At 39.4% G+C, this 27,857-nt stretch overlaps 2 protein-coding genes across 2 annotated transcripts in view; both read right to left on the bottom strand.

Moving 5' to 3' along the window:
- Positions 1 to 209: 209 nt before the first annotated feature.
- Positions 210 to 10,888, bottom strand: MFSD4B (major facilitator superfamily domain containing 4B). Its single transcript, XM_081857117.1, has 4 exons — positions 9,237 to 10,888; positions 7,635 to 7,803; positions 6,871 to 6,987; positions 210 to 3,672 (listed from the first exon to the last, which is right to left on the bottom strand). Exons 1-4 carry the CDS (start codon positions 9,564 to 9,566, stop codon positions 2,450 to 2,452), a joined length of 1,839 nt encoding a protein of 612 aa, XP_081713243.1. The 5' UTR covers positions 9,567 to 10,888; the 3' UTR covers positions 210 to 2,449.
- Positions 10,889 to 11,366: 478 nt separating this feature from the next.
- SLC16A10 (solute carrier family 16 member 10) overlaps positions 11,367 to 27,857 on the bottom strand; it is a 42,642-nt gene continuing 26,151 nt past the window's right edge. The window contains exons 4-6 of the mRNA XM_081857174.1: positions 20,584 to 20,727; positions 16,139 to 16,367; positions 11,367 to 15,883 (exon numbers count right to left, since the gene is read on the bottom strand). Of these exons, the coding sequence (XP_081713300.1) occupies positions 15,648 to 15,883; positions 16,139 to 16,367; positions 20,584 to 20,727 (609 nt within the window). The 3' untranslated portion in view covers positions 11,367 to 15,647. The remainder of the gene's footprint in view (positions 15,884 to 16,138; positions 16,368 to 20,583; positions 20,728 to 27,857) is intronic.

The raw sequence follows: 27,857 nt of genomic DNA, 5'->3' as shown, positions 1-27,857 counted from the left end.
GAACCTGGCACTCTTTTTCATAGTTCCTTTGGCCACCCCACAAGCAGGAGCACCTGGAAAACATACCAAACTATGGAGAGAAGCAATGGTTTGACTGAAACAACTCAGGATTTATTTGTAGTTTCTTAAATCATGGCAACACTGAATGTACTCTGTTTACTCATGGACTTGATTATTGGATTCCCTAAGAAATGGTGGTCAAGGCTCACTTTGGTAAATAAATAATTTTTATTCAAGAAAATATCACACTTCCCAATACCCCTGTAAACACAAGCAATTAACTCCCTAGCTGCATTTACATTACAAAATTACCTTACCAATAGACACACACTTGAGAAAAACTAATCATCATACCCAAATAAGAGCTATAACATTTAAGGCAAATGTAGCATTGATGTGAGTTAAAACAAGTTGTCAAAATGTCTATTTCATAATGCCATTTCATACAGAACAATCACAAATATACCAAGAATAACATTTGCATTGTAGGAAAGGACCCGATTCCTCAAGTAAATACTGAGTTTGGAGTTACAGCATTTACAATACTTAGAACCCCAAGAAAGAGCAAGAATCCTTAATACGACCTTGTAATACCCAACACCCACAACTCAGCACAAATTCTTGAAAAACATAAGCTATTACCATGCTCTTGATTTGATTTTACCCAACAATCGGAAGCTATTTTCATCAATGAAAAGGCTACCACACAACCACATGGCTTCAGTTTCAAAGAAACTTTGAAATTGTAATTCAGCAACAGCAGCTTTTCATAGTGCATGGAAAACCTGTTCTTGTTATGGCAATGAGGTGCACCATTCAAAATGAGGGGGGAAAACAATCCCCTGGGTATATTCAATCCTTTATGCATGCCTAAAGTAGTATTTTGGATCCTAGTTCTTACAGGCAACTATAAGCTGGATATACACACTTCAGGCAGTTCAAACGGTTAAGAAATTTACTAATGAGATTCAGTTAATGGAAACAATTAACTCTGGCTTTTACATGTGTAATATTTCTAATTGTGAAACAGTGTACAAATTCAGTCTAATCCGCAATTTATTGCATATTAATGCTTAGTTTTTACAAGACCGACATCTTCACTTATTCAGCTTTTAATATTAAAAATCATCCCATTGAGGTAGCATCATTGTCTACAGCCAAAATGCTAGCTTTCCCAAGTTCCAGTCCACAATTCCTCTATTTCACCATGAACAAACCACATACCACAGAATCTTGCCATTTAATTGTACAGTCATAAATAACGCCATTCCAATTATACAGCAGTTACAAAAGAGCATTTCTTAGGTATGGACAGTCTGTACACTAATAAGTTGAGAAATTATGCCTGGATTGGAGTGGGGGAAGAAAGCACAACCTGTGCTCTTCTAGTAGTGCTTGCAATGTTGTGTTCTTTAAACCACATTCTGCATGTTCTAGAAAGAACACCTCTACCAAGTGGTATTATTGAGGGTAAGGATCTGGATGAAGTGCCATTACAGATTACAGCATTTCCCTTCTACAGTAACCTAGCAAATTGCTGTTGCCATGTGCTTTTCAGTAAAATAAAATAAAATGATATGACTTGTAAGTTCTGCTAGTGGAAATAGGGTGACTAGGGCTTACTCATACATAAAGGGAAATAGATGTGCCTGGGTTTTAGCTTGCTCCCAGAGAAAGTACAGGCAACGATCAATTTAGGATTGTCTGAATGACACACAATCACCCACATGGCCCTGAACCTAAAGTAGCCCCAAAACATAAAGATGTCACAAAAAGGGGTGGGATGGGAGCAGAACAGGCTTATGCATGCTCCATCGATGTGCACAGAAGTCCGGAACATAACCTCCACACAAATTAAAAACTGCCTGTACCAATAATGTAAGTACTAAAGAATTAAATATTTTCATAATGTGATACTTCTGCTTTTCAAAAATCAGATACAACTATTCAAAACCCGCAAAACAACTTTTTCACTTTTTAAAAAATATATTTGTTATTAGAGTAAATCTTGGCATCAACATCTTAGGAACACAAGCGATAACTATTTACAGAATGAGGACTAGCCCTGGTGCCCTCACAAGGTACCTCGTTAAGTATCACACCATGGTTCAAATGAAATGCAACCCCCTTTGGTCAAAGCTTGCTTACAATGTTCAGTATAGAAATCAGATATGAATCAAGACAGTCGTGATTATTTTACTACGCTTCCCAGATGTAAGCTCACCATCTGACTAAAGAACCACTAGAATATGGATTTATGAAAACCTGGCTTTTGTTTGCTTTTTCTACTACCATCACACTCGCATAAATGGCTCCACCACATCATCCCTTTTCGGTACCTGCAAATACACATTTATACCAAAAACCAACTTTAACTGGGATTTAACCAAGCTTCTTACCACTTTAATGAAGTGTTTGGTGAACCTCTTGTTCTTAAAGCAAGAGAGGCTTAGTCATTCTTACTAGAATTCTTATGTTTTGGGGAGCCGACAGTAAGCCGAGGAGAAGAATTAAAAATGTTTCTTGAAGAAGGGTGACCAGAGGTGGCAGGTGTCGATTCCCCTTCGATCGTCTTGGATGTTTCTATGACAGAGTTCCTCATAGTGTCATTCATCTCAATTACTTCAAAGTCTACTTCATTCCATTCTCTGCCGTCGTCGTCGTCATCATCATCATCCTCAAGATGAGACTGGGACAATAAGGCTTCCTGGAGCTCACCATCCCCAGCATCCTTCAGTTTAGCATCGAAGGGTGATGTAGCTAATTTATACATCACAGGGAACAGCACTGATGTCATGGCTGCTGCTCCCAACGCAGAATACATGAGCACAGGGATAGCAGGAAAATGTCCTTGAAGGTAGCCAACCACTGCAGGAATACACATTTCCCCCAGAGCTGCACCCATTACAAATAATGCTGCAGATTTCCCATGGATGGTTGTATACTGCTCAATCCAGGAAATGCCGCTAGGGAAGATAGTCGCCATGGATGCTCCATATACTGCAGAGCCAAGCCACAGAGAGACTGGGTATGTACTGAACAGCGCCAGGAATAGGCATGACAGAGTGGAGCCTATGATACTCAGAAGGATCATAGTTCCAGGGTAAGAGCAAGCAGCAAAACAGATTGCCAGTCCCCTGCAAGCTGCAAATGATCCCCAAAAGAGGGAATTCAACCCAGCTGCTTCATGTTCCTTCATGGCAGCAAAGGTTTTTGCATAAGTAAAAATGTAAGAACCATAAGTGACCTCTGCCCCTACATACCAGAAAAAGAACACAGAGAGGAGACATATGACGGCACGGTGGTATTTAGCAACCTGGTATTTCTGTGTGGAAACCTTTGTCCTGTCGCGGACGGGACTGCTCTTCAAACACAAAACAAAGAAAAACAATGCAACAAACAAAAGATAACTGCCTATAACAACATAAGACCACATAAAGTTCAAGCTTAAATGCAGTTTCAGGACTGGTGTAGCAGCAGGAAGAGAATTCACGGCAGACTGATTGTCAACATTACCACCCAACAGAACCGGAGAACCAACAGCGGAGCCACCGAGCGCCATCTTGGCCAGGATGGGAGCCACAAAAGCACCCAGAGCAAAACTGAAGTGTAAGGCCTGCATATGCGGACCGGCTTCTTCTCCCCATGTGTCCAAGGCAAGAACATTGCCACCTGTGGGGTAAAGAAAATATATAGGGTATAGTTTCCATATTCAGACTTGTTTCTTGGAACTACACATCACCACTCAAGAGCAACCTCACTCCACCTGCTGAGAACTCTGAAGGCTCCCTCATCAACAGGCACAGGTAACTAGAAGCGATTACAGCCAAATGAAAGAAAAGGGGGAGCTGTGGCTAGTTAGCCTGTTTTCAATTCCCAGTGTACTTTCCCAGGGTGGGAACCTCCAGTTGCTGCTTGACTTAAATCCCCATCAGCCACAGTCATTAGGGCCAATATTCAGAGAAGATGAGAACTAGCACCCAGCAGCACCTGAAGAGCCACAAGGAGCCCCCCTACTCACGAGTTGAGGGGGGAAGAAATGATGAAAAGCAGATAAACTAGCAGCTCCTCCATCCCAAGTCTTCCTGAAAGCCCTCTTCTCACACTCCCAATCCATATTCAGTGTGTGAAAAGCTTGTACCTGCTGAATCCCACCCTGCTGATGGGCCCTGTGCACATTCAACTGTAAGCACACAGGGCCTGAACAAATGATTAGGGCAACTAGGATAACCCTGCTTCCCCAATCACACATGCAAAGCCCTACATCATACTTTCACTCAGTGATCACAGGTGAGGGGGAGGTTCAGGGGGACGACAACTGGCAGCTGTATGCAGGTCATGCCAGTTGGTGAATGAACTCCTCCCCCAATTGATTAAGCACAGAGGAGGAGAGCATAAGAGGTAAGACAGAAAGGAGTTCCTTCAAAATTCTCAACAGACAGAACCCAGGTTCTCTCAAGTGACAAGCACTATTTGTAATAATATGTTTAGTATCTTAATTAAATGGAATCCATCTGCTCACCAGTATGCAGAATGAGGTCAATTTAACAGAGCATATTCAATGTCAACTATAAAGCTTCACAATTATTTCAATAACTAAGTGAACATTCCCATAAAATTCTAATTGTTCTCGAACGGTTCCTGCTGAAAACACAGTTTTGATAATATTATGAATAAATAGCAGGAGGTGTTCAACGGCGTCTATTCACAGAAACACAGAAAGTTTCCTCTAGCTTGACAGTGACACTTCAAAGGTCAAAGGTTTGCTTACTGATAAGGATTTATATCCCATACTCTCGTAAAATACCAGGGCGGGCGGTGTACAGCAATATAAAAAAATTAAAATCAATCATTAAAATGACTGCCTTAAGAAATTGTTTAACAAGTGCACAGGCCTGCCAGCATAAAAAACAACAACCCTATTGTCTTGACAGTCTTCTTTCTTCCTTGGCTCCAAGTGCTACTGAGGACTAAACTTCTTTTTCAAAGGAAAGCACTATGTTTGCAACTGAAAGATGCAGATACATTACTAGGCAAGATATCACACCTGCTTGACCCTCTTACCAGCATTACACCATAGAAACAACCCATCATTGAAGACAACAAGATTACCTGCCAGAGATGCATTTTATGACCCTCACTGCTCTACCAATATCATTTTCCATTTCTCCTTCAGCGCCTTTTCTTGGCTCCGGAGCTCTAGTGGCTTCCTCCAGCATTGTGGCATTCACTTGCCATCTCCCATTCACTGCTCCCCACTCCTATTTTCATCCTTTCTCTGGAACTGCTGCTCCCTCACTCAGAAATCATTTATCTTTCACAATCCTTTCTCCTCTTAAACCCTCCAGCAACTTGCACTCACCAAAATCTGACACACTACCACCTGCATTGACGCTGCTGCTGCCCTCTCCTTCAGTGGTCTCTCCTTCAGGTGCTCACCTCTTTCCTGTGGCTGCATTAGCATTGACCTTCTCCCTGCTAATCGCAGTGCCTGACCACAACCACACCCATCTCACTGTTTTTCAACCTCCAAAATCCATACTTCTGTATGATACAGTTCTCCATTACCACTCCATTCTGCTTCCCTTTATCACTCCTTGATCCTTCTCAATAATCATTTCAGATCAAAATCCTTGGCTCATCTTCTTCCTATTTGACAATATTCCCAACTCCTGCGCCTTTTCTTGGCTCCCCACTCCCGTGCAGCCTGAGCAGGAGCAGTGAAGGATGTTATAGTTAATTGTTGTAGCTTGTCTTCACTTACCCTACCCCACTGCCCTGCTCACAGTTGTGAAGAATATTCCTACGTTATGAATGGTCTGTATTAAGAAAAAGAAGTCAGAATAGGCCAATATATATGTGAACTGTCCCTGGATCAAGTGGCTTTTCTTCTTTAAGTTCTCAAAGTATTATTAACCTAGCTCAAAGCTGTCAACTGAACTACCCAGATGTTTGAGAATCAATCAGTCGGTCCATCATTTGAAAATAAGACCTTAGAGTAGTCTTGCCCAAAAATGGCAACTAGACATTCTGTTTTGGTGACTGCAATCTTGGTTTAAGAAGCCTTTTGGCACCTAGCTTATATATCTGAGTTTCTAACACCGCCTCTGCTGTGTTCCTTTGACCTTCACCTTTGAATTAACTGCACCATTCACTGCCTTGGATACTCTCTTGATCTTCAATAGAAACTGTTCTGTTTCTAAGCTCTTTGCTGCCTCATCTGTTTGATCATCACCATAGCTTCTTCAACACTGTGCATACTCCATCTTCCCCCGCATGGTATCTCTTACCCCTTCCATGACCACTAAAGTGATTTCTTCAAAGTGAGCATCTCTCTTCACTTTCGTGTTATTTCTGCTTCAGTTCAAGACCGTCTCAACAGTTGACTTGATTGTGCTGCTCTGCCCAAAAACACTTTTGCTCTTTTGATCCCTACACGTCTTCTATCCAAAATCACACACAGTCAATCAACCCTGAAGATTATCAAAGGCACCTTCTGCCATATCAACCTCCCATTGCTCTAAGATCTTCTGCCAATGGCCTTCTCTGATTGCCACCACCAGAAGGCAGCAATTTCGAGACGGAGGGTTTTCAGGTGTGGTGCTCCAGTTATAAAATGCTCTTCACAAAGAAGCCGGCTTAGCATCAGCATTGGTTAGTTTCCCGGTCTTTGTAAGCTTTGCTGAGTGCTCTGTTAACTGCTGTTTACCTTTTTACTGTAGATTTTTATATACTGTACTATATTTCTTTATATTGATATTTTTGATTTAAAACTTGTAAGCCATTTTAAATTAAGAGATTCAACATAATCCTAACTGAATCATTCCAAACAGGATGAATATCATGAAACAAGTGTTGTGGTTTTATTACCTGTATCAAGGACTCCCATTGCAAACCCAATGACAGACATCATGAATGTTAACAGAAGTGCTTTATTGCACCAGGGGATGACATAAAGACCCAGAGCTGTACCCAGCATAGAAAATCCTATAAGGGAGAAATAATTAAACACACCATTTCATATTGCACTTTTTAAAAGCTACAATTTATAATAATTTCATATCTAAGTTTATTCTGGAATTTTTTAATTCCAGGAAAATATTTAAATTAAAGTAATAAACATAAGACATTAGTCACACAAAATACCCTGTATGCTAGTTTTACATTCAGACATCAAAAGCATGCATGAGGTATAATCTTAAACATGTCTCCTTAGACATATACTTGTCTACTCAGTGTGTTTCTCCCAGGTAAGTGGGAATAGTACTAAAGTCTTAAAACTCCAAAGGGTTGATTGCATATTGAAGCAGCAATCTAAAAAAAAGTTATTAACATGCAAGGAAGCTACCCATAAAGCTGAATTCCATTGAATTCTCACTGCTGAAGAGTCAAGCCATTTTAAAAAAACTGAATGACTTGCTTCAACGGTGCAAAGAAAGTATCAAACAGCCTGGGGAATGGGCTGTGGGAGCGAGAGAAACTTAATCCACTCCATTTCCCCTCAGGTTGGACTGCATGAACAGCTTGTGACATACGTATTTGTGCCCTTACATTTTTGACTATGCAATTGCCCATCCAACTTTTGTGAATCAGGGCAATGATATAAAAATCAGTATTATTCCCTGTGTACTTACCCAAGAGAAGTTGGGCATTCATGCAATCAAAAAGTATACCACCAATCAGAGAACCACCAAAGTACCCCGATGAACGGCCCACAAAAATATAAGAAATTTGACTGACATTTTTGTTCACATTTGCAGCCAGGTCTTCAAATGTGGGCCCTAGGATAGCAATGGCCATACCCTGGAAATAAATAAATATCAATGTGAAGTGCAAATCAAACATACTTTCTGTTATTAATAAACTTGACATAAAAAATAAGTCAGGTGACAATCACTCCTTGCAATCCTAAGCACACTTATCCAGAAGTAAGAGCAACTGATATTAGTGGGATAATGGGAGATTATTACTTGCAATTCAAATTTTTTAAGAAGTATCTTATCCACAGAATACAAATACTTATTCTCCCATTAAATTTTTTTTTAGGAATAAGATCAAAAGCAGTTTTAAGATCAATTAAATGCTCATGAAACCATCCCAAACAGCTATATTGTGAACTGTGGTTTCCAGATAATCGTCAAAAGCAGCAAGTACATTGTGATTATTTCAGTGCAAGAGTAGTTTAAGAAAGAAACTACATGCTAGACATATAACCCCACCTTCAATAGGTTGAACACCATGTCTGAGACAGAAGAATCACCTACCAACAGCACCTCCATTTTGCTGAGATTGATCTTAAATTTATTAATCCATTACCAAGCCCAAACAACAATTTAGCACTTCCACTCTCCCACCTTAACCACAAAAACAGCAGAGCAACATCAGCATATGCATTGGCGACACCCGACTCAAAATCCTCAGAAACCACTAGGTGGTTTCATGCAATAGGCAACAATATCTTCATCCTTTGACCCTACAAATATACTTCTCCTTTTTACATGGATTTTTCTGCTGTTGCTACTGCTGGTCTGAGCTATTTAATTTATATGGTTAAAAATATATATTGCAAGCTATCTTAAGGCTATCCTGGCAAAAGGCAGGATCTAAACCTAACAAACTGAGGGCTTCTATTTTGGGACCGCAGCTGCACTACACAGGAGTGGATAATTCACCATAATATCCTTCAGCATCCTAGAGCCTTCCAGGTGTTTTGGGCCACAACCACCTGCAAATCTTTGCTTGGCTGCAGTGAGTGAGAACTCTACTCCACATCCCTGGGAAGGCCACGCTAACGTTCTGTACAGTATTTCAAGTACTTGAGGAGAACAGTGCACTAATTCAATTAATAATAATAATAATAATAATAATAATAATAATAATAATTCAATTAAAGAAAAGGTATCTGTTTGTTTCTTGGAGAAGCCCGAGGGAAGATAGGCGCCCCGCAAATCCCTCCATCCTTCAGCTCGCTCGCTCGCTCGCTCTCACACACACGTGTACTTGTTTTTACGCATCTACTGGCGGTGTCAAGGACCGGAACGTGCCGAGTCCCGTCCTGAAGTTCCTTCGGCTCCTCCGTGGTCTGAGGGCCTTCGGCGGAATTGCGAGGGCGCCTCGAACGGACAACCGGGCAGGGGGGGAGAGAGAAGAAACCCTGGAAACTTTGAGTGACACACGCCCCCCACACACACCCCCACCCCCGAAACGCTGAGTGACACAAACGGGCGCGCGCTTACCAGGCCCAGGAAAGCGGCGCAAAGAGCCGCCGAAGTGCACCATTTCAGCGCCCGCCGCGGAGCCGCCGCCACAGCCGCTTCCCGCTTTGCGGCGCTGTCGCCGCCTCCAGCCCGGCTTCTTCGTCCGCCGTCGGCCACCACGACCAGCGGCTGAAGGGCGAGCCGCGCAGCAGAGCCCCCGAGCGGCTCCTCCGAAGGCGCCCCTCCGGCCGCCGCCGACTCACTCTCTGCCTCGCGGCGGTTGCCACCTCCTCCTCCTCCGCCTTCATCCTCCTCCTCCTCCAGACGAGCGAAGCGAACCTGCTTCTTCCTCTCGGCAGCGCCCGCCATCCCTACAGCCAGCAGCCGCTACGGCAGCGCCGGGCCACGTGACCCCGCGACGCACACGTGGCTTCCGCAAGTTGCGCGTCGAAGGCCGGAGGGCCAGGAGGCACCTCCTCTCTGTTAAAAACTACAACTCCCAGAATGCCCTTGGAAGTAGGCCCCGCCGCAGCTGTATGCCCGCTCATTCCTGTTTATTTCCGCGAAGGCCGTTCAAGTGCTCGCATTGGCTAACGTCGCTCAAATGTGCTTTTCGAGCTTCCCAGTTAGTCGCCTGCTTTACGGAAGCGGTTTCCCGCCAGGTGAAAACGGGTGGCCGGGTCTCTACCTGCCGTTTGCTCGTTACTGTATTTTGTAGATCTGGGCTTGCCGGCTGTTGCCGAAGTGCTGCCCAGGGAACGAACATGTTGAAGGGGACAGAGATAGGAAAAGACTAAAGGGACCATTCTGTTGCCGGAAAACTGATTTCTTGTGCATTTTGGGGGTCCTCCGCCTCCCCCCACCCACCCCCGCTGCCTTTTTACAGGGACGGGAGTGAAAGCTTCCTTTCGCCATAGAAAGAAATTGGTAATTCCTTGTATGGGTATGTAAACTTGAAATTAAAAAAGAGAGAGGAGGAAAGAAAGCAATGGAGAAAGCCAAATATTTCTTATGGTTGTGGCTGGGTAACGATGTGACCATCCACTCAAACAGGACTTGATGCTTTTTATAACTCGGATTTTACTGCGTGTGGAAAATGTCGTGTATGGGGGTTGTCTTTAAGTGGTTAGAAAATGTCTTGCCACTGCAAGTTCCCCTTATACAAAAACTCTCTGAAGCAGGCCTTTTCTGTCGTAGCCCCAGCCCTCTGCAATACCCTTCCAAAGGAGATTTCGCAATGATGCTCCATCTCCTAAAAACTCGAGTTGTTTACTCAGACCTATTTGGAGTCCTGAGTGTTACCCTGTTCAAGAGGTGACTTCCTATTTTAAATGACGGCAACAATGTATTTATTGTATTCTGGATCTTTAAATGTACTGTTTTATTTATCTACTCTTTTTATCGTTTCTGTAGGCTGGTATATATATTTTCTCAATAGCTGGGGGGCTGGGGCGGAAAGTGGCTTAGGAGAACCCTGTTCATATAGCACCTTGCTAAGAGGTGGGGCTGAGTAGTTTGAATTTCCACCCTGCCCACTGTGACCTCTGCTGATCGACTATCTGGGTATAGATGCCCATTTGCATTTTGACAAGGCAGAAAATTCACCACCCTACTTTTTCAAGGAGGTAACAAAATATATAATACAACTAAATAGTTGGCAATGGGTTTTTAATATTTGACAGGGTTATTAAACCTTTTTTTTTTAATAATTTTTATTAATTTCCAAAACAGAAAAATTGACTGAAGGGTTGCTAAAAAATTGCAAAACAAGGATGCAGTGAAGGGGAGGTATGGGGAAGTCACATTTTATTTATTTCTCAGGGTTATTAAACCTTTGCTGTCACCACACTCCTTAAGCATAGCACATGCACTAAGAAGCACAGCTAAGAGAAAAAGCCTCAGATACATGGGGCTAAGCTATTAAGAAAAGTGAGATAAAGTTGATAGATATTTGTACTTCAGACATAAGCAGTTTTTTTGTTTTATGCAGCTAGAATATTGGTAATAGGAATATGGCTAGAAGTAAAAGTTGGAAATTTTTATAAATGTTTTCAGATAGGGTAATAACTAAAAAGGTTTCCTTGAAAACTGTTTATTGTATAAGTGGAGGAGGTAGAACTACAAATATGTTAAGAATCAAGGTTACTCTTCTAAAGAATTATGACTGGGTACTTTGCAAGTCAGTTTATTGCATTCCACTGATAAGGTAAAATGTCAAAAGACGTAGTTAATGATGCTCTCACTTTCTTGGTACTGCCCTTATCTTGTAAACAAGTACAAGTAACAAATGTACAAGTAACAAATGTATCTAAATGTAAACAAGTACAAATAACAAATGTATCCATTTAGTTACACAGGATGTACATTCTGTACCATTACTATTTATGACGTCTTTATTTTCAACCACTGTGGTGCTGCATTCTTGAGATGGAGCAAGGCACAATTATAAACAGTTTATAGAATTCTGCACACTTTTTCATCTCACACAGTATACATTTTAAATCAAAGAAGGGATCCAAGAGCTAATAATTGCAGAGTGCAACATCAGAACATTAAAATAAATCTTTTAGAAGATATAGCACGGTAAATTAGAAGTGAGGTGGGCCTTTTTCTGCCTGCTAGTCAGAAGCATGTCCCATTGTGTCCAATGTGATACACCCAAGTAAATGTGTGTAGGATTTGCATAGATAAGCCGTGTGTGTGTGTGTGTGTGTGTGTGTGTGTAGAAATAACAGCATGCCAGTTCAAAAAATGCTTCTTTTTCATGGGATTAACTTATGCTGCAAGAAAACTTAGTATTTTTCTCAGATAGAAAGCTTTGTTCACATAATAAAAGGTGAACCTTCTTTTACATTCACATGGGTTACACAGCAGTAACAAAAACTTCAAAGGCTAAAACTCCCACCCCTCCCACCAGCAGTAATGGGGCCAAGAGGAGTTTGGTTCCATTTATGAATACTGTAATATTTGCACCAAATAAAAAAGTGTTTGTTTATTGTAAGACACATGGATGTGCCATGTGCCACTCCACTTCCAGATTTTGCATTGTACATAAAAATTGTGTAGAGCAGACCTGAGGGGCAATGGAGGGGCTACTGAAGTGCAGGAACAAGTTTTGCCATTTTTAAAGTTACATTGCAACAATCCTATTTCACAACTATCCAGTTTCTAACATTAATAGTCCCTGCCTTAGTCATGTTAAAAGCAAAGCTTGAGAATTATTTAATAAAATCCTTGCTTTTAGAAAAACTTTGGTTAATATTGTAACGATGAGAGAGAACAAGCACAGATTAAACTTTTTAAAAATACTGTTGCATGTTCCTTTACAAGGATTTGGGGTTTCTTTTTTTCTGTTTCTTTTAAAATAACCTTCAGTGGATAAACGGTTCATCTGGTATCAATCACTTTAAACATATACATGTGATAAATTGACAGATTGACGATAGATTTTTAAACATTGTCATGTGCATTGTTATACATACAGATACTGTATTAGATACCAGTAGTAAAACACTGCATGCTATTTGTAGAATAAAATGTGTTTTTAGTCAAAAAAATTTGTTTTGCTACAGTCTATTTAAATAATCTTTGTGCATGGACACAGAGATGATGTAAATCTCTATATAATTGTGCAGATCTAGACACACTGGAACAAGCTAGTTCATTCGTCTTGCTACAGTATTTTATTTTGAGCGTTTGTCCACAAAAATCTCCCTTCTCCTATTTGTACTTTGCATAGTCTGGGAAGGCACACTGACATTAGGAGGAGGAGGGGGGAATCTCTGGAGACTTGCATACAGTTTTGTATTACTCAACTCCCAGCATGCTTCCTGAGACTTACAAAGGTTTCTTCTTTCAAATCATGAAGGCTAAGGAATATCAGTGGACTTTCAGACAAACTGTTCCCAAATAGACAGGTAATAGGGAAGGTTTGCTGTGTGGCAAAGTATTTACCCATCCAATATGCAACTGCAAGGGTCAAAACCACACCTCTTGGAAAGGAAAGAAGAGTTGTCTTGCAATTTGAGAAATGATAGACCCACTTCAGGAAAACAGGAACATAACAATGACAACATGCAGATGCTCTATAAAGTGTGCAATTCCCTACCTTAATGTGCACAATATTATGCTATTGCCCCCTTGTTCTCCCTTCCCTCTTCTTGCTGCTTCTGGAAGAGAGATTCTCTCAAGAGAGAAATTCCTTCCCCGTGTACATACCTCAGTATCTGAGAAGTAGCAGCAACATCTTGTTAAGTCTTAGCAAGTTTTTAACATGATCAAGCAATATGAAGGCACTTTATCAAGAACACCACCTCTGAGCATACACATACCCCTTCTGCAAGCCTCTTAGGTCCTCCCAAGACCTCACATGGACACTGTGAATCTAATCCAATCTCCAAGTCTCCTTGGAAGAAGTAGTTGAGGGCAGTTTCCTATTGTTTCTACTCCATAGTTTTTCCATGATCCCATAGTGAGCAAGGAACACCGATTCTTAGCCCTGATCTTTAAGGAGCTAGAAAGAGAATGAAATTATTTTGGCAGAATGTCTTTTAGAGACCATGCAACTAGAGACTGAAGCTCTGTTTCGGATCCAAAGGCTGGTGTTTCTACCCCGCTGGGGTATATATTTTGAAAGAAAGCGAGTATATAGACCACAGAAGGCAAATGCAAGGTGTCAGAGGTTTTTGGGACATTCAGAAAGGTACAGCTTGTGGTTTGAAACTTGGAGGAGTAAAGGGTCTCCCCATCCATCTTGATTTCATTACTTTCTTCTCATACCTGCTGTTAAGTACCAGAGAGAAGCAGAATCTTGCCTCCATATATGGGATATGTTGCTTTGTATATCTCTTGATACTGCAACAGAAGGACTCAGATACAAAGCAGGATTGAAACCAGAATGTTAGTGAAATCTTAAGTATGCCCCTTGATTTGAACTGATCCATCAAAAGAAAACACAAGCAGTATTACTACACTTTGGGTTAAATAATGAAAATAGACAAATCTGATGGAAAACAGTTGCCTCACTACACTATATAATATAGGATGGAATCCAATGGGTGTCACTGCACTAATGAAATGTACCTATCAAATGTGAGGTAGGGAATTTTTTTGGCAACTACCCCTGAATCCCCTCGCCCAAATCTGGCAATTTTTCTTCCCCTTGCATCCTGGCCAGATCTGCTCTGGAGGATACCCCCAGAGAAGATTGTTGAGTGCTGGAATTGCCTTATACTGATCCCCATTTGTGGAATGCTCTCCCCTGGGAGGCACCTTCATTATACACCTTTGGGCACCAGGTGAAAACATTCCTCTTCAACCAGGCCTCTGGCTGAATGACATTCAATACCCTTTTTAAAATGTGTTGTGGAATGGAGGATTATTGGTTTGTTTCTGTTTATATTTTTATTATGTATTTTGTGTTTTTTTATATTGTAATTTTATGTTGTTAACTGCCATCCAGTATAGGGCAGTTTACAAATTTAATAAATAAATAAAATAAATTGACCCCCTACCCATTCTACTGAAGGATGGCTTCCAGCAGCAGAGCAAAACCCGTTGGATTTCATTTAGTATATGTGATTTTATAATTACTAGTAACCTATTAAGAAAGATGATGTAAGAACCGTGTTTTTCACATACACACGAATAATTAGCTTATCATTAGCTCAGCAGTTTAAATTATTTAAGAAATAAAGAGTTATAAGGTTACCATGATGCCACCCACCTTTAAAATACATGAAGCAAATAAATGAAGAAATGCAAGAAGGGTTCCACTGCAGAGTTAAGCAAAAGATAAATTGTCACTATTGCATTATGAAAATACATTTTCATAGTTTACTGCAATGGTTTCCTGGGGATTAAAAGCTAAAGCTGCAATCTTACACAGCATTAGACATTCTTAAACCCATTGAAATCAGTGGTCTTAAGCATGCCAAAATCTGCAGAGAATTTGTTTTTAAGAGGATCTAAAAAGCTGGGAATCCACATTACAAACCCCACAGATCTTTTTAAAGATTAAAAATAGTAGCTTTAAGAACATTAGGATGTTACTAATAATTCCAGATGCATGCCATTCCACCATTAGGTGAATCATGAAGTTGCTGGATGCATTATGAAAGGATTAGTTAGTAGAAGGGGGACATTTCTTGAGTTCCAGAAATGTAGTCATATGTGTTTGTTTTAAATTCTCCTGACACATGCCCTCATTAGCATGTATTCAGATGACAAAAAGCTCCATGTAGTATGTGGAAGTGTGTTTTGAGACCATATAAAAATGGGTGAAAGGCATTTTTAGCTATTAACCATTTTGTTTTAACCTTTACTACTTTGATAGCTCTCATTGTGGCTTTGCTTTTGAAGTACAATCATACGGTACATTCAATTCATAAACAGAAAGCTAACCTAGTTCTTATAAAAATAAATTCAATCTGGTAAGAAAAATATCGGCCATTAAATAACGGACTCTGGTTCTTTTCTGGGTTTTTCATATGAGTCTGGCTCTGAGGTGCTTTTGATTTCCAGCATTTTCTCCATACTTTTCCCATCCATAGGACTAGCTTTTTCTTTGGGTTTCTTCTTTTCATGCACCCATGGGATGAAACACAATACAGCTCCTCCGATCATTGGGGGAACTCCTGCTAGGTAGAATGCTACATCATAAGTACCCAGGTGATCTTTAAGTATTCCTGAGGAAAAAGAAAATAGTATTCAGTATTCTGTGACAAAGTAACACACCTGAATACAACACATGCAGACCTCAACTTCAATATGTTATAAGAAGCAACATTGTTAATGGAAAAAATAGTACTGATCTGAAATCTCTTGAGAAAGTTACACAATTATACAAAAAAACCCAAAAAAACACAATTCTACACTTTGAAAGCAATTACTACTTTCACATGCTTCCTACAAAGATTAGAAACAAAAAAAATTCTGCCTACCTGCAACAGGTGGACCAACTATCATTGGAACAGACATGAAGCCCAAGAGGAATCCAATTGCCTGAGAAACATACTGTGCACCAACTAGCTCAAAGGCAATTGGTGCCATAATGCTAATGAAGCAGCCATCAAAAAGACCCATGAAGAGGCAGACAGCAATGAGACTTCCAAAGGAGTCGCATAATGGAATCATCATAGACATCAGGCCAATGAAGAAAAATGAAATCACCTACACATTGGTAAAGGAAAGTGTAATTGTAAAATCAGAATAAAGGGGCAGGTTTCAGGGTACTAAATATTATGAAGCCATTCCAGATTTTGTTGTGGTTAAACAATTAAAACTACATTTATTCAGGGAAAGGTTTTTGAAACCCTGCAATAAAGGGAGCACTTCCATTTATTTTCCATTCATTTTCATTTGGAATGCTCTTTGAGTTACCGTATTTTTTGCTCTATAAGACTCACTTTTTCCCTCCTAAAAAGTAAGGGGAAATGTGTGTGCGTCTTATGGAGCAAATGCAGGCTGCACAGCTATCCCAGAAGCCAGAACAGCAAAAGGGATTGCTGCTTTCACTGCGCAGCAATCCCTCTTGCTGTTCTGGTTTCTGATATTCAGAATATTTTTTTTCTTGTTTTCCTCCTCCAAAAACCAGGTGCATCTTGTGGTCTGGTGCGTCTTATAGAGCGAAAAATACGGTAGTTGTAATTTCTATAATTTATAATAATTGTTTTATGTAGTAGTTTTCATTTCATTTTGTAAACTGCCTTGGATAATAATTTTGCATTTGAAGGTGATACAATTTTTTTTTAAAGAAATAATTTCTTAGAACAAAATAATTGCAAGGATATTGCATTTTCCCACCATTTAGAGAGGCTATTTGCATGCCATGGGCACCTACGGAACATTTTCTGAGACTCTTCCCAACATGTACATCACATAGTTAAAAGTTTAATTTTGTTATGTCATAAATATTTTTATTGTGTTTCACACTATCACAAGTGTGGCAATGCCCATGTAGTTCTTTATGAATAAACCAGAAAAAGTAGCAATCAGCAACAAGGAAATACCTCTCATCTGCAGCAGTGACCTGCCAATTTATAAACTATTGGAGTGAGGAGAATTTTTTTGGCCAGTTGTGTACTTCCCATCTCTAGTACTAGAGCAAATGTTTTTAAATAAGTCTTATTTAAAAAGGGGAAACAACAACAGTGAAACTGAACCCTGTATCAAGGCAATCCTCTCTAGAACTTCACTCTGCTGGGGACTATATATAGTGCATGTTTACTGTAACAGCATTCACAAAGCATGGAAGGATTATCATCACCACCACCACTGAACTCACACACGCCAGACCAATTTCAACATTCAATCCATGGTATAATCTTGCAAGCTTGGTATCTGTCAGGCCAAGTATGGTGAAAGGTTTCATGTGCAATTTTTAAATCACTAACAACTTACTGGCCAATTCAATGTGTTTTAATAGTACCTTCTCTCAAATATATACTTAAAAGACCAGATTCAAAATTCTGTGTTGTGCAAATATTAGGATATCAAATTTCAATATTTCTATTAAGCAGAGTCAATCACACTGGAGTTAATCTCTCTCTGCTCAGACATGTCATTTCCTAACATTGAAACTTCAAAGAAGAATGTAGTTAGCTTCCCTTCCTGATATCTGCAAAGTCCTGTGAATCGCTCATATGCACCCCTTCCTAATCACACAGGTGAGGAAATATTTACTTAGACCCTGATAGACAGAACAAAAGGATTTACTTGGATACCATCTCCAGCAAGTAGCCCTGCTGAGTCTTGAACATAAAGATATCCTTCTTTGCATTTTGATTTAAGTTCTCTGTGGGAGCCAAACTTCAAGAGAAACTATTGTTCCATCCTGTTAGGCTCCCTCTGATCCAACAGGCTTCCTGTCTGATAAGATTTTTCACAAAGGCAGACCTCAGCATGCCCTGCACCGGATCATAGCTGGTTGGTCCTGACTACATGGGTCCAAGTCACACATTTAGCCCCTAGCATTAAGTGGTGCCCATTTGTTTAGAGCCAATTATAACCATGTTCAAAAAAATTTTTATTGTCAATATTGCAAGCAGATAGCAATATTTTTCATCACCAGTGTAGTTCCTTAAAGAAGCACAATCATGTAAAAAATAATAATAGTTGTGCTTTTTAATTTTTACACTGAGCCAGAGCACATTTTTATAATGTCATGCTGAATGAATATTGTTCACAATATGGTTAGTTTGTAAGGAAGCTATGATTGCCTCCCTTCATTACTTAGCCAGCCATGCATTACTACCATTGTAGTAGGATTCATTGTAAAAACCCTGCCAAATGAAATGCTTTATGGTTTAGCATCAGGGAAGAAGGCAGAGTACAAATAAATTACTATGACTACTACTACTAATAATAATGCAGATTCTGGGGAATATCACAGTATTCTTCCACTTGACACTCTAGTGCCAGGATTCTCAAGTTTTTGCTAAGTTTCGCTTCAGGGATATCACTGAAACTAGAGATATAACATGTACATATTGAAAGTCATTGAATGTGGCATAGTTATTTATTGAACATACCAATCACCCTTTCATACATAATCAGAGTAATGTCAGACTGGATCCTCAGACTGGTGAATATCTGAACCAGTCCAAGGAAATCAATTTTCAGGTACATGTATAGTAAAAAAAAAAATTTAAATAAAATAAGAATATTCTATGCAATCACTAAAAATCTGTGGAACCACATCCTTCTCTTGTCATCACTACAGCAGGACTAAGTGATGCTGAGTTTATGACCAAGCTGTGCGTATACAACCCCTAGGATAACTGCTGCCAGACCACAATAACTTTGGTATCTATAGGGAACGGTAGGGCACTCTTCTCAACTTAATGATCCAAATTTTGCTAATCTCCATCAGTTAAATTCCATTAGTTTCAACAAAATGGCCAATGGTCAGATGATAGCAGTTGTGGGGAAGACTACTTCAATAGGCTACAGCCACTTAAATTTCTCAGCATTATTCCCCTCAGCGATTCCAGTGGTTTGGAGAAGAGGCCTACTGGGTATCAACACCATGACTTCTTATCACTGCTGTGCTTGGCAGAAACTTCTGCTTCTCCTTTGGTTGCTTCCTGTCACATAGGTTATAAAAAAGCACCCTGAGAATTAAGTGTTTCCTGCTTGGCAGGGGGTTGGACTCGATGGCCCTTGTGGTCTCTTCCAACTCTATGATTCTATGATTCTAAGTGCTAAGGGACACGGGTGGCGCTGTGGTCTAAACCACAGAGCCTAGGGCTTGCCGAGCAGAAGGTCGGCAATTTGAATCCCCACAATGGGGTGAGTTCCTGTTGTTTGGTCCCAGCTATTGCCAACCTAGCAGTTCAAAAGCAACGTCAAAGTGCAAGTAGATAAATAGGTACCGCTCCGGTGGGAAGGTAAATGGCGTTTCTGTGTGCTACTCTGGTTCGCCAGAAGCGGCTTAGTCATGCTGGCCACATGACCCGGAAAAAATGTCTGCAGACAAACATCGGCTCCCTCAGCCAGTAAAGCAAGATGAGCGCCGCAACCCCAGAGTAGTCCGTGACTGTACTTAACAGTCCTTTACCTTTACTAGGCAAGCATATACAGTGGTACATCGGGTTAAGAACTTAATTCGTTCTGGAGGTCTGTTCTTAACCTGAAACTGTTCTTAACCTGAGGTACCACTTTAGCTAATGGGGCCTCCTGCTGCCGCAGCGCCGCCACTGCGCAATTTCTGTTCTCATCCTGAAGCAAAGTTCTTAACCCTAGGTACTATATCTGGGTTAGCGGAGTCTGTAATCTGAAGCATCTGTAACCCGAGGTACCACTGTATATTTGTGTGTGTGTGTTTTCACCCAGCACCATATTTTAGTTTTGCTCTAGGTTTTATGGTCTGCTTTTATTCCGATTATTGTATTTTATTGTTTTCCTGTGCTTTAATGTAATTGTGTAATTGTGAACTGACTTAGAATTTAGATGAACACTATGTGTTGTATTACAAATAAATACATGTGTGATAACACACACTGTCAAGTTTGCTTTCAGTTTGCAGGAATGAACATATATGGCTGATGATGAACATATTACTGTTCTCTAATACAGGGCAGTGGTGATGGAGACAGGTGACTGGACTTAACCATCCAGGGGCCCTTTACCTTACCCTCAATGGGCCACAATAGTGGCCTTGATCTTCTTGTAATATAATATTTATCCCAATATATATATTTATAAACCACTTAATATAAAATATCTAACTGGTGGAGTACTGTATATAAAATACATAAGATAAAAATAAATCACAAAACAAAATTACAAAGTACAATATAAATATTTCATTGTACATTGTATCAGCTACAATCTAAAAACAATTACAATTTCTAATCTTATCAGGGTTGTTATGTATTTGGTGTACCTGTAGATAAACCTTTCTTGCACCCGGAATATAGTCTGCAATTCTGCCAAAGATCAATCGACCAACTCCTGAAGTAATGCCAAGGCAAAGCAGAAGTGTCTCATCTGGAACATGCTCACCAATACGTTCCTTCACATGGTGCAACTGTTCAGAAACAAAAAGATGGCATGAATTCAACAAGAAAATCTACCTTTCCTAATCATAAAATGGATTTTTCTTCATGATGCTGTCAGTCATACTTTTAAAAGTTGCCTGAAAGGTCAATTGGTTACTTCTGAAAGAGATTAACATGACAAAAATACAGACAACTGGAAACAGAGGAAGTTGTGGTCTGCTGTTATATTTCTAGACTGTTGTCCTTCAAGCCACGTGTAACTGTGGATCATTATCTGTAAACTGGCAAAATATGAGGTCTGCCAGTTTACAGGCAATAAGTACTATCAGAGCTGATAGTTGGCAATGTGATGGCATATGAAGACTCATAGACTGTAATACTGGATAATTTAAAGTTGTTGTTGTGCTGTGTTATGGTCATTACTGGAAAATCAATAAAAATTCACTGCAGGGAAAGTTAGTTTCAAAGGGTCTACTCTGAGTATGAATTAATCAGATCCCACCCAAAGACAAAGAACTAGAAGAACTATAAATGTGTACAAAGAAAAATATGTAGAAAATGTAGAAAATAAAGATCTAAGATATCCCAAGTGTTATCAAGAAAAAAATAAGGGGGAGAGAGTGACTGGATACTATTATTTCACACAATGAGAAATGGTTTAAGAAATAAAGATATGTTGTTGAAGGAAAAAATATTAAAGATGGAAGAATAATACAGAATGTATGACCATTAGCTTATTAAGAGTTCAGATGAGTCACAGCATATTTAAAGCCAACAGAATAATACAACCACACTCTCATTACCCCACCCACAAAACCAATTTATAGGTTGGTCAAGAAACATTGCACTGATATAAACTAGGTTTTAAAGTAAAAAATGTAATTTCCTTAGACAGTTGTAAACAAAACAAAAAAAGAACTGAACGTAAAAGCCTAAATCTTCTAATTCTACTAAGTTTGTGAAGTATGGGACACACTTTATTCTATAGTGACATTAACTCCTAATGAAGAGAAGTGTGGAAACTATTTGTTTAGAGCTTTTTATTTATGGGTATACACTTTTTGGTACTTAACCCATTAAATGAAAGCATGTTCTTTCCCCTCTTTTTTCCCCAGAAGGCAAACTGCCTTTATTAGAGAATTAAAGTTCCAGACAATTAGTGTCTTCCTTCACCACTGCTATTTATAAAAGAAATTATCTGGTGCAAGGTACAGAACACATAGCTGCAATTTAAGCATAGCCAGTGCTGACAAGCTTCAGTTACCTTCAGATGTGCTGTTTACTTCACCCTTTTGCATAATGATAAAAAACTTCTCTACTTGGAAGTGCACCCAATTTATTTTTAGTAGGAGTTTATTCCAAGAAAGTGTGGTCAGGAATGCTAAACTTAAACAGTTTAAGAATTTGTGGCTTAGGTTACAATACTGTGTCTAGATCTCTGTTTGGCCATCAAGCCAATTGTTCATTGCCTCTCACAGAATTGCTGAAAGGAATAATAAGGGGAAGAGCTATATATATCACTCTAAAGTCCTTGGAAGACGGATTAAGTAAATCAGATGTGAGGAACCTTTGACCCTCCAGATGTTGTTGAACTACAATTTCCATCAGCCCCAACAAGCATGGTCAGTAGCCAGAGATTATGGGAGTTGTAGTTCAACAACATCTGGAGGAACTCTCAAGGAAAAATGACAGTTTGTTACCTAGTACACTCACTCTAGACCAAAGAAAGGGTACTAGTAAGGCTAACTGATCCTGGAATATGCTTTTAAATTCTAAAAGGAAGCAAGTGGCACTTCAAAAAGACTTAACTTCACCCATATCATAAATCTTGTACCAGAGTCACCCCACAACCAACAGAAGAAAATAACATCACAGTATTATTATTATTATTATTATTATTATTATTATTATTATTATTATTATTACCACCCACTTAAGACTACACACAGGAGTCTGGGAGAAGCTTGGTTATATCCTATTAACTACCCAAACTTGGATCATTGTGGTTTTGTATGTACAATGGTTTTAGACAGTACTTCTAAAGTCAGTGATTTACCACTACTGTTAACATCTGCAAGAAATGTACACACAGAAAAGCACTAAAGACACTATTTGTTTTAACTGTTATCATGCAAATGAATCATTTATAAAGGTAACAGTACTTTATACATCTTAAATGCCACCGACTTTATACTATTAGCTGGCGTGTGCCAGTCTCTCACTTCCAGTCACCACTGGTGATAATTTGCAGTAATTAGAACTCCACTTATTTACTCTTCTAGAAGTATATACTCAGTCATTTAGAGAGTGAAAACTAACACAATTAATACTGCTCCCTTATCAACAGTAGGAAATAGAGGGCACCAGAGCTTTGCCGAATTTACCATGGACCATATGGCACAGCTGAACAACAACAAAGCATTATTTATACAAATATACAAAAATAAACAATATTTTTCAATTTTCTGTAGCTTTCGTTTCATTGCGAAAATAAAATTTATTATTAGTGTGGGGGGGGGGGACCAAAATCTTTTAAGTGCTTAGGGCCTCTAAAGGTCTTAATCCAGCCCTGACTATATGCTTTGCATGAAATGTTTCAGGTTGGATTGGGAAAATTTCTGTCTGAAATTGATGAGCTAATGCCAGGAAGTATAGACCAGAAATAACAAATCTCTGGCCCTCCAGATATTGTTGGACTCCCAATTCCCATCAGGTCCTGCCAGGATGGCCAATGGATGATAGAATTTATAATCCAATATCTGAAAGGCTACAAAATCCCTATACCTGGAGCAAACAATACCAAGACAGATGAACTGACTCAGTATAAGGCAGTTTCTAATGTTCTTTATAATGCTGTTTAATGATAAAATAAGGTGGACTTTATATATATACTGTAATATCATACACCAGGTACATGTCAACCTGCCCATTTCTGTTACATTCAAAATTAGCTACTTTTGAATGCTGAACTCAAGACTTTAAAAGTACATTAACTTAAGGAAAATATATTCTACATGCCCCTACTCATAGCTTATATTTCTGGGGAGTTCAAGAGTGTAATAAAATTGTGTACTAATAGCCACAAATAAAGCTGCTGTGGTTATAAATACTACATTTAATTAAACTTCTGTTCCACCCCTTAGCCTTTTCAGTGTCTCAAGATTCTACAATGTCACATATGCTGTTTAACTTCTACATGAAAATGCAGCGAGAAATAATCTAGAGCTTTAGACTGAAGAATCATAAATATGTAGATGACACACAGCTCTATTTCTCTTTTCCAGCTGCTAATCCCAGGCAGGCAAGGTCAACCCTATGATGAGGCTTAGTGATACAGCTGCCTGAGGGGGGAGATGCTGAGGTGTGGGGGGGCAGAGCTGTGCGTGCCATGTGGCCTGCCCCGTGCCATGTGGCCTGCCCTGTACCCCCTGTGCTAGCCTGCTGCCCTCATCTGTGGTGGAAGATACTGTCCTCTTACCAGTATTGGAGTAAGATTCAACTACCAGTCAAATTGGCCTCTGCCAGTGGTGATCCTTGGGGTCTCAAATTTCAGTAATGCCCTGTGCGACACCAAAATATGGTGCACACACCCCCACAGGCTCCACACCTAGTGCGACCAAACTGGTTTCACTCCCCTAAATCCACCTTTGCCTTTGCCTCTGCATGTGCCTTGGGGAGGGCACTATCTTTTCCTTTGCCTTAGGCAGCAAAATGTATTGAGCCAGCCTGTAGGCAGGTTTCTGAAGTACTGAACTGATGGCTGGTAGCTAGATTGGACAGGATAAAGGTGAACAAGATGGATCTTAATTCATCTAAAATTGAAGTGTTGTGGGTAAGGAAAGAGACTATTCTGGACAGAGGACTGCAACTGGTCTAGGACACCTCCTAAAATACTTGGGTATACTCTTGGGACTCAGCACGACTTGGGGAAGCTCAGGTAGCTGCTGTGGCCAGAAGTACCTTTCATCAGCTTAGGCTGATCTGACGGCTGTGACGAACTAAAGAGAATGGGCATTGCCACAGTTATCCATGCACTACTGACATCCTAAATTGGCCACTATAATATACTCTGTGTATTATAGAAAACACTATAATACATTCTATAAAACAATATGTTGGGCTACCTTTAAAGACTGTTTGGAAACCTCAACTGGTAAAAAATGTGGCCACAACTCCAGGCTAGAACCAGGTAAGCAGCATATTGAGTTGCATTGAATGTAGCACTAGTAACTCATTCTGTCAGCAGGATTCATGTATATGCAATGGAACTCCCTGCTTACTTGCAGAACCCCTAAATCTGTTTAAGGGGTTATCCCAACTCTCCAGGTGGAGAGGGAGGGAAAGTTCTGTGGTACAAATATAAATCCTTGTGTTAATGGAACAAGTGCATTGAATGCTACCCATTATACAAATATTGCATCAGTTGCACTTATTGCCAGTGTGTTTCCAGGCCCAGTTTAAAGTGCTGGTCATGACCTTTAAAGCCCTGAACAGTTTGGGATCAGGTAACTTAAAATGATTGACTATATTCATACAAGTTTGCCTGTACCTTAAGAGGATGTTCTGTTGAGATCCCCACAAGCAAAGTAAATTAGTTTGCCAAGCACACGGGCCAGAGATTTTCTAGCAGTGGATGCAGAACTGTGGAATACTATCCCACTAGATATTTGGCCCCATCCCTGGATATTTTCAAGATCTATTTATCTAGTCTTACAAAAACTAACAATGACTGGGAATTTAAGTGCCTTGCACCATGCTAGATTTCTTATTTTAATAATATAGGTTTAATTTCTTGAAATACTTTTAAATGTTATTTACTCTATTTTATTGTTGCAGCTTATGTGAACTGCCTTGGGAATAATTTTACTCTTGAAAGGCAATACAGAAATTATTAAATATAAATGAATGATGACTTTGGAAGTGTGTGTACTCAGCCTTTTCAATAACCCTAAGGTTAATATTATTTATTGGTCCTTTGCACTAATTATGGCATTAGATAATAAAAGAGGCTCATAAATGAACATTGTAAAAGCAGCACTATTTTAATGTTTTGTACAGAGTGACATCAAAGCTATTATATCACTCTGTGAGGCCACTGGCAACAAAGTGCGGCTCCCCTGCCCCTGGCCTAGTATGCAGCCAGGAGCAGTGAAGAATAGAGCAGTTTATATTCAAGTATTTTTTCTTTTTTTCCTCCCCCCACTCCAATTGTAAAGGTGCAGCTTATATTCAAGTGCAGCTCATATTCGGGCCAATATGGTAGCATAGTTTTAGCTTCTATTTGGGTGGGAAAGGCTCAGAAACTTCATTGCATTTTGTGAAGCTCACTGCACTGTCATTAAGCTTATATACATGCTACATGTGGATTCACATTAAGGATCACAGCCTCAAGAGAATGAGTAATTTGATTATAATATAGATTCATGTGGAAAGTAATACAATGGATGATGAACTGGGTATGGCCATGGGGGATTCAGGCTGTGATCATATACAGTTAACTTGCAGTAAGTCCTACTGAACTCACTGGGGCATACTTCTGAGCATACATGCATAGGATTGTGCTTTAAAAATTAAATCCCTAACCTGTTTGGATTAACTTGCTGTAACTTGCTCTAAGCCACAAGTTTAGAGTATATGGATAATCAGTTGATCGAACAAGTTAAAGTCTTAAAATACCTCAGCCTTATTTTTCAGTCAACAGAGTCATGGGGAGCACATCAGAAATATGCAAAGAAAAATGTGTCTCAAAGTGCATACAAAAGGTGGCAATTACATACCATCAGCAATTAAAAGTGTTTCAAGCTAAACTTCTAGCAGTTATTTATATGGAGCTCAGCTTTGGACAGGCGCTCACCTTGTATCTACAGAAGCTGTTCAATCTAAGTTCCTACTGCATTTTTTTTCTCTTTCATCCTGTGTTCCAAATGCTTCATTGCGCTTGGAGGCTAATTTCCCCTCTGTTGAATTACAAATTTGGTGTAGGACATTCAGTTATTGGCTTCAGCTGAATTTAAACCCCACCAGTCTACTACCCTTAGTATCGCAAAATTGTCATGAGAGCACTTGGACTAAAATTGTCAACCAAAAACTTTACTTTTCTGGTTTATCACCACAACAGTTATTAACACTGAGTTTCAATAAAGCAAATAATTTAATTAGATGGTGCCTATATGATATTGAGCGACAGAATGATTTGGCCATGATAAAGAAATTTTGTCCATGGTATGATTATTTCCCACCTAGTCATTTTGACACGTTGGCACCCTATTTGCAAAATTTAACAATTCCAAAATACAGGTGAGCTTTCACTTACACAATATTACATATACTCCCTTCAGTTTTACTTGACGGTTGATTTCAAAAAATTTCACTGGAAAAACAGTTATGTCCATGTAGAGATGGCAGTATTGAATCAGTAGCTCATGTGTTTCTAACTTGCATTCTTTATAAAGATTTGAGGAATGAGGTTATTACACCTCTACTACTATTTACACCAGGTCCCTCAACCATTGCCAATGTGTCCTTTCTTCTAGCAGATCAAGATAATCAGGTGACAGCAAAAACTGCAAAAAAATTAGCAGGGCCAATTCGAATAAGATCTATTATTTGATTATTGATGAAAACTTGCAGAATGTATCTCCAGTACATTTTATTTTATTTTATTTTATTTTATTTTATTTTATTTTATTTTATTTTATTTTATTTTATTTTATTTTATTTTATTTTATTTTATTTTATTGCTATGGCTAGTGGCTGATGGAAATAAATATTATTATTATTATTATTGCTCTAAATCTCTGGAACAAGGAAGTAAAATGATCTATCATGAGAAGTAACATTTGATGTCAGCCAACATTTTATATGCTACTGCCTCGTTGCATTTAACATTCATGCCTCACATTCCTTTGGCTCTTCTGCCCTTTCCCTCTTCCAATATTTTATAGAAGTTTCAAGAGAAGAATATTTCTATATGCCAACAAAAATAGCACTGATAAGTAGTCACTGATAATTATGATGAACAGTCACCAGTTTGGCCTGGTGCAAACACGGCAGAACACTGTTAAAGAGAGTACTATTCTGTGGAGGGAAAAATAGTTTCCTGACATTTTTAAAATGAACATCTATAATGTATCACTTTCAGATGGAAGTAAAGGGGCTA

Source organism: Podarcis erhardii, assembly GCF_964252035.2.
Source record: "Podarcis erhardii genome assembly, chromosome: 3".
NCBI lineage: Eukaryota > Metazoa > Chordata > Lepidosauria > Squamata > Lacertidae > Podarcis > Podarcis erhardii.
Note: the sequence above shows the minus strand (reverse complement) of the source record. Positions and strands in the feature narration are given on the sequence as shown.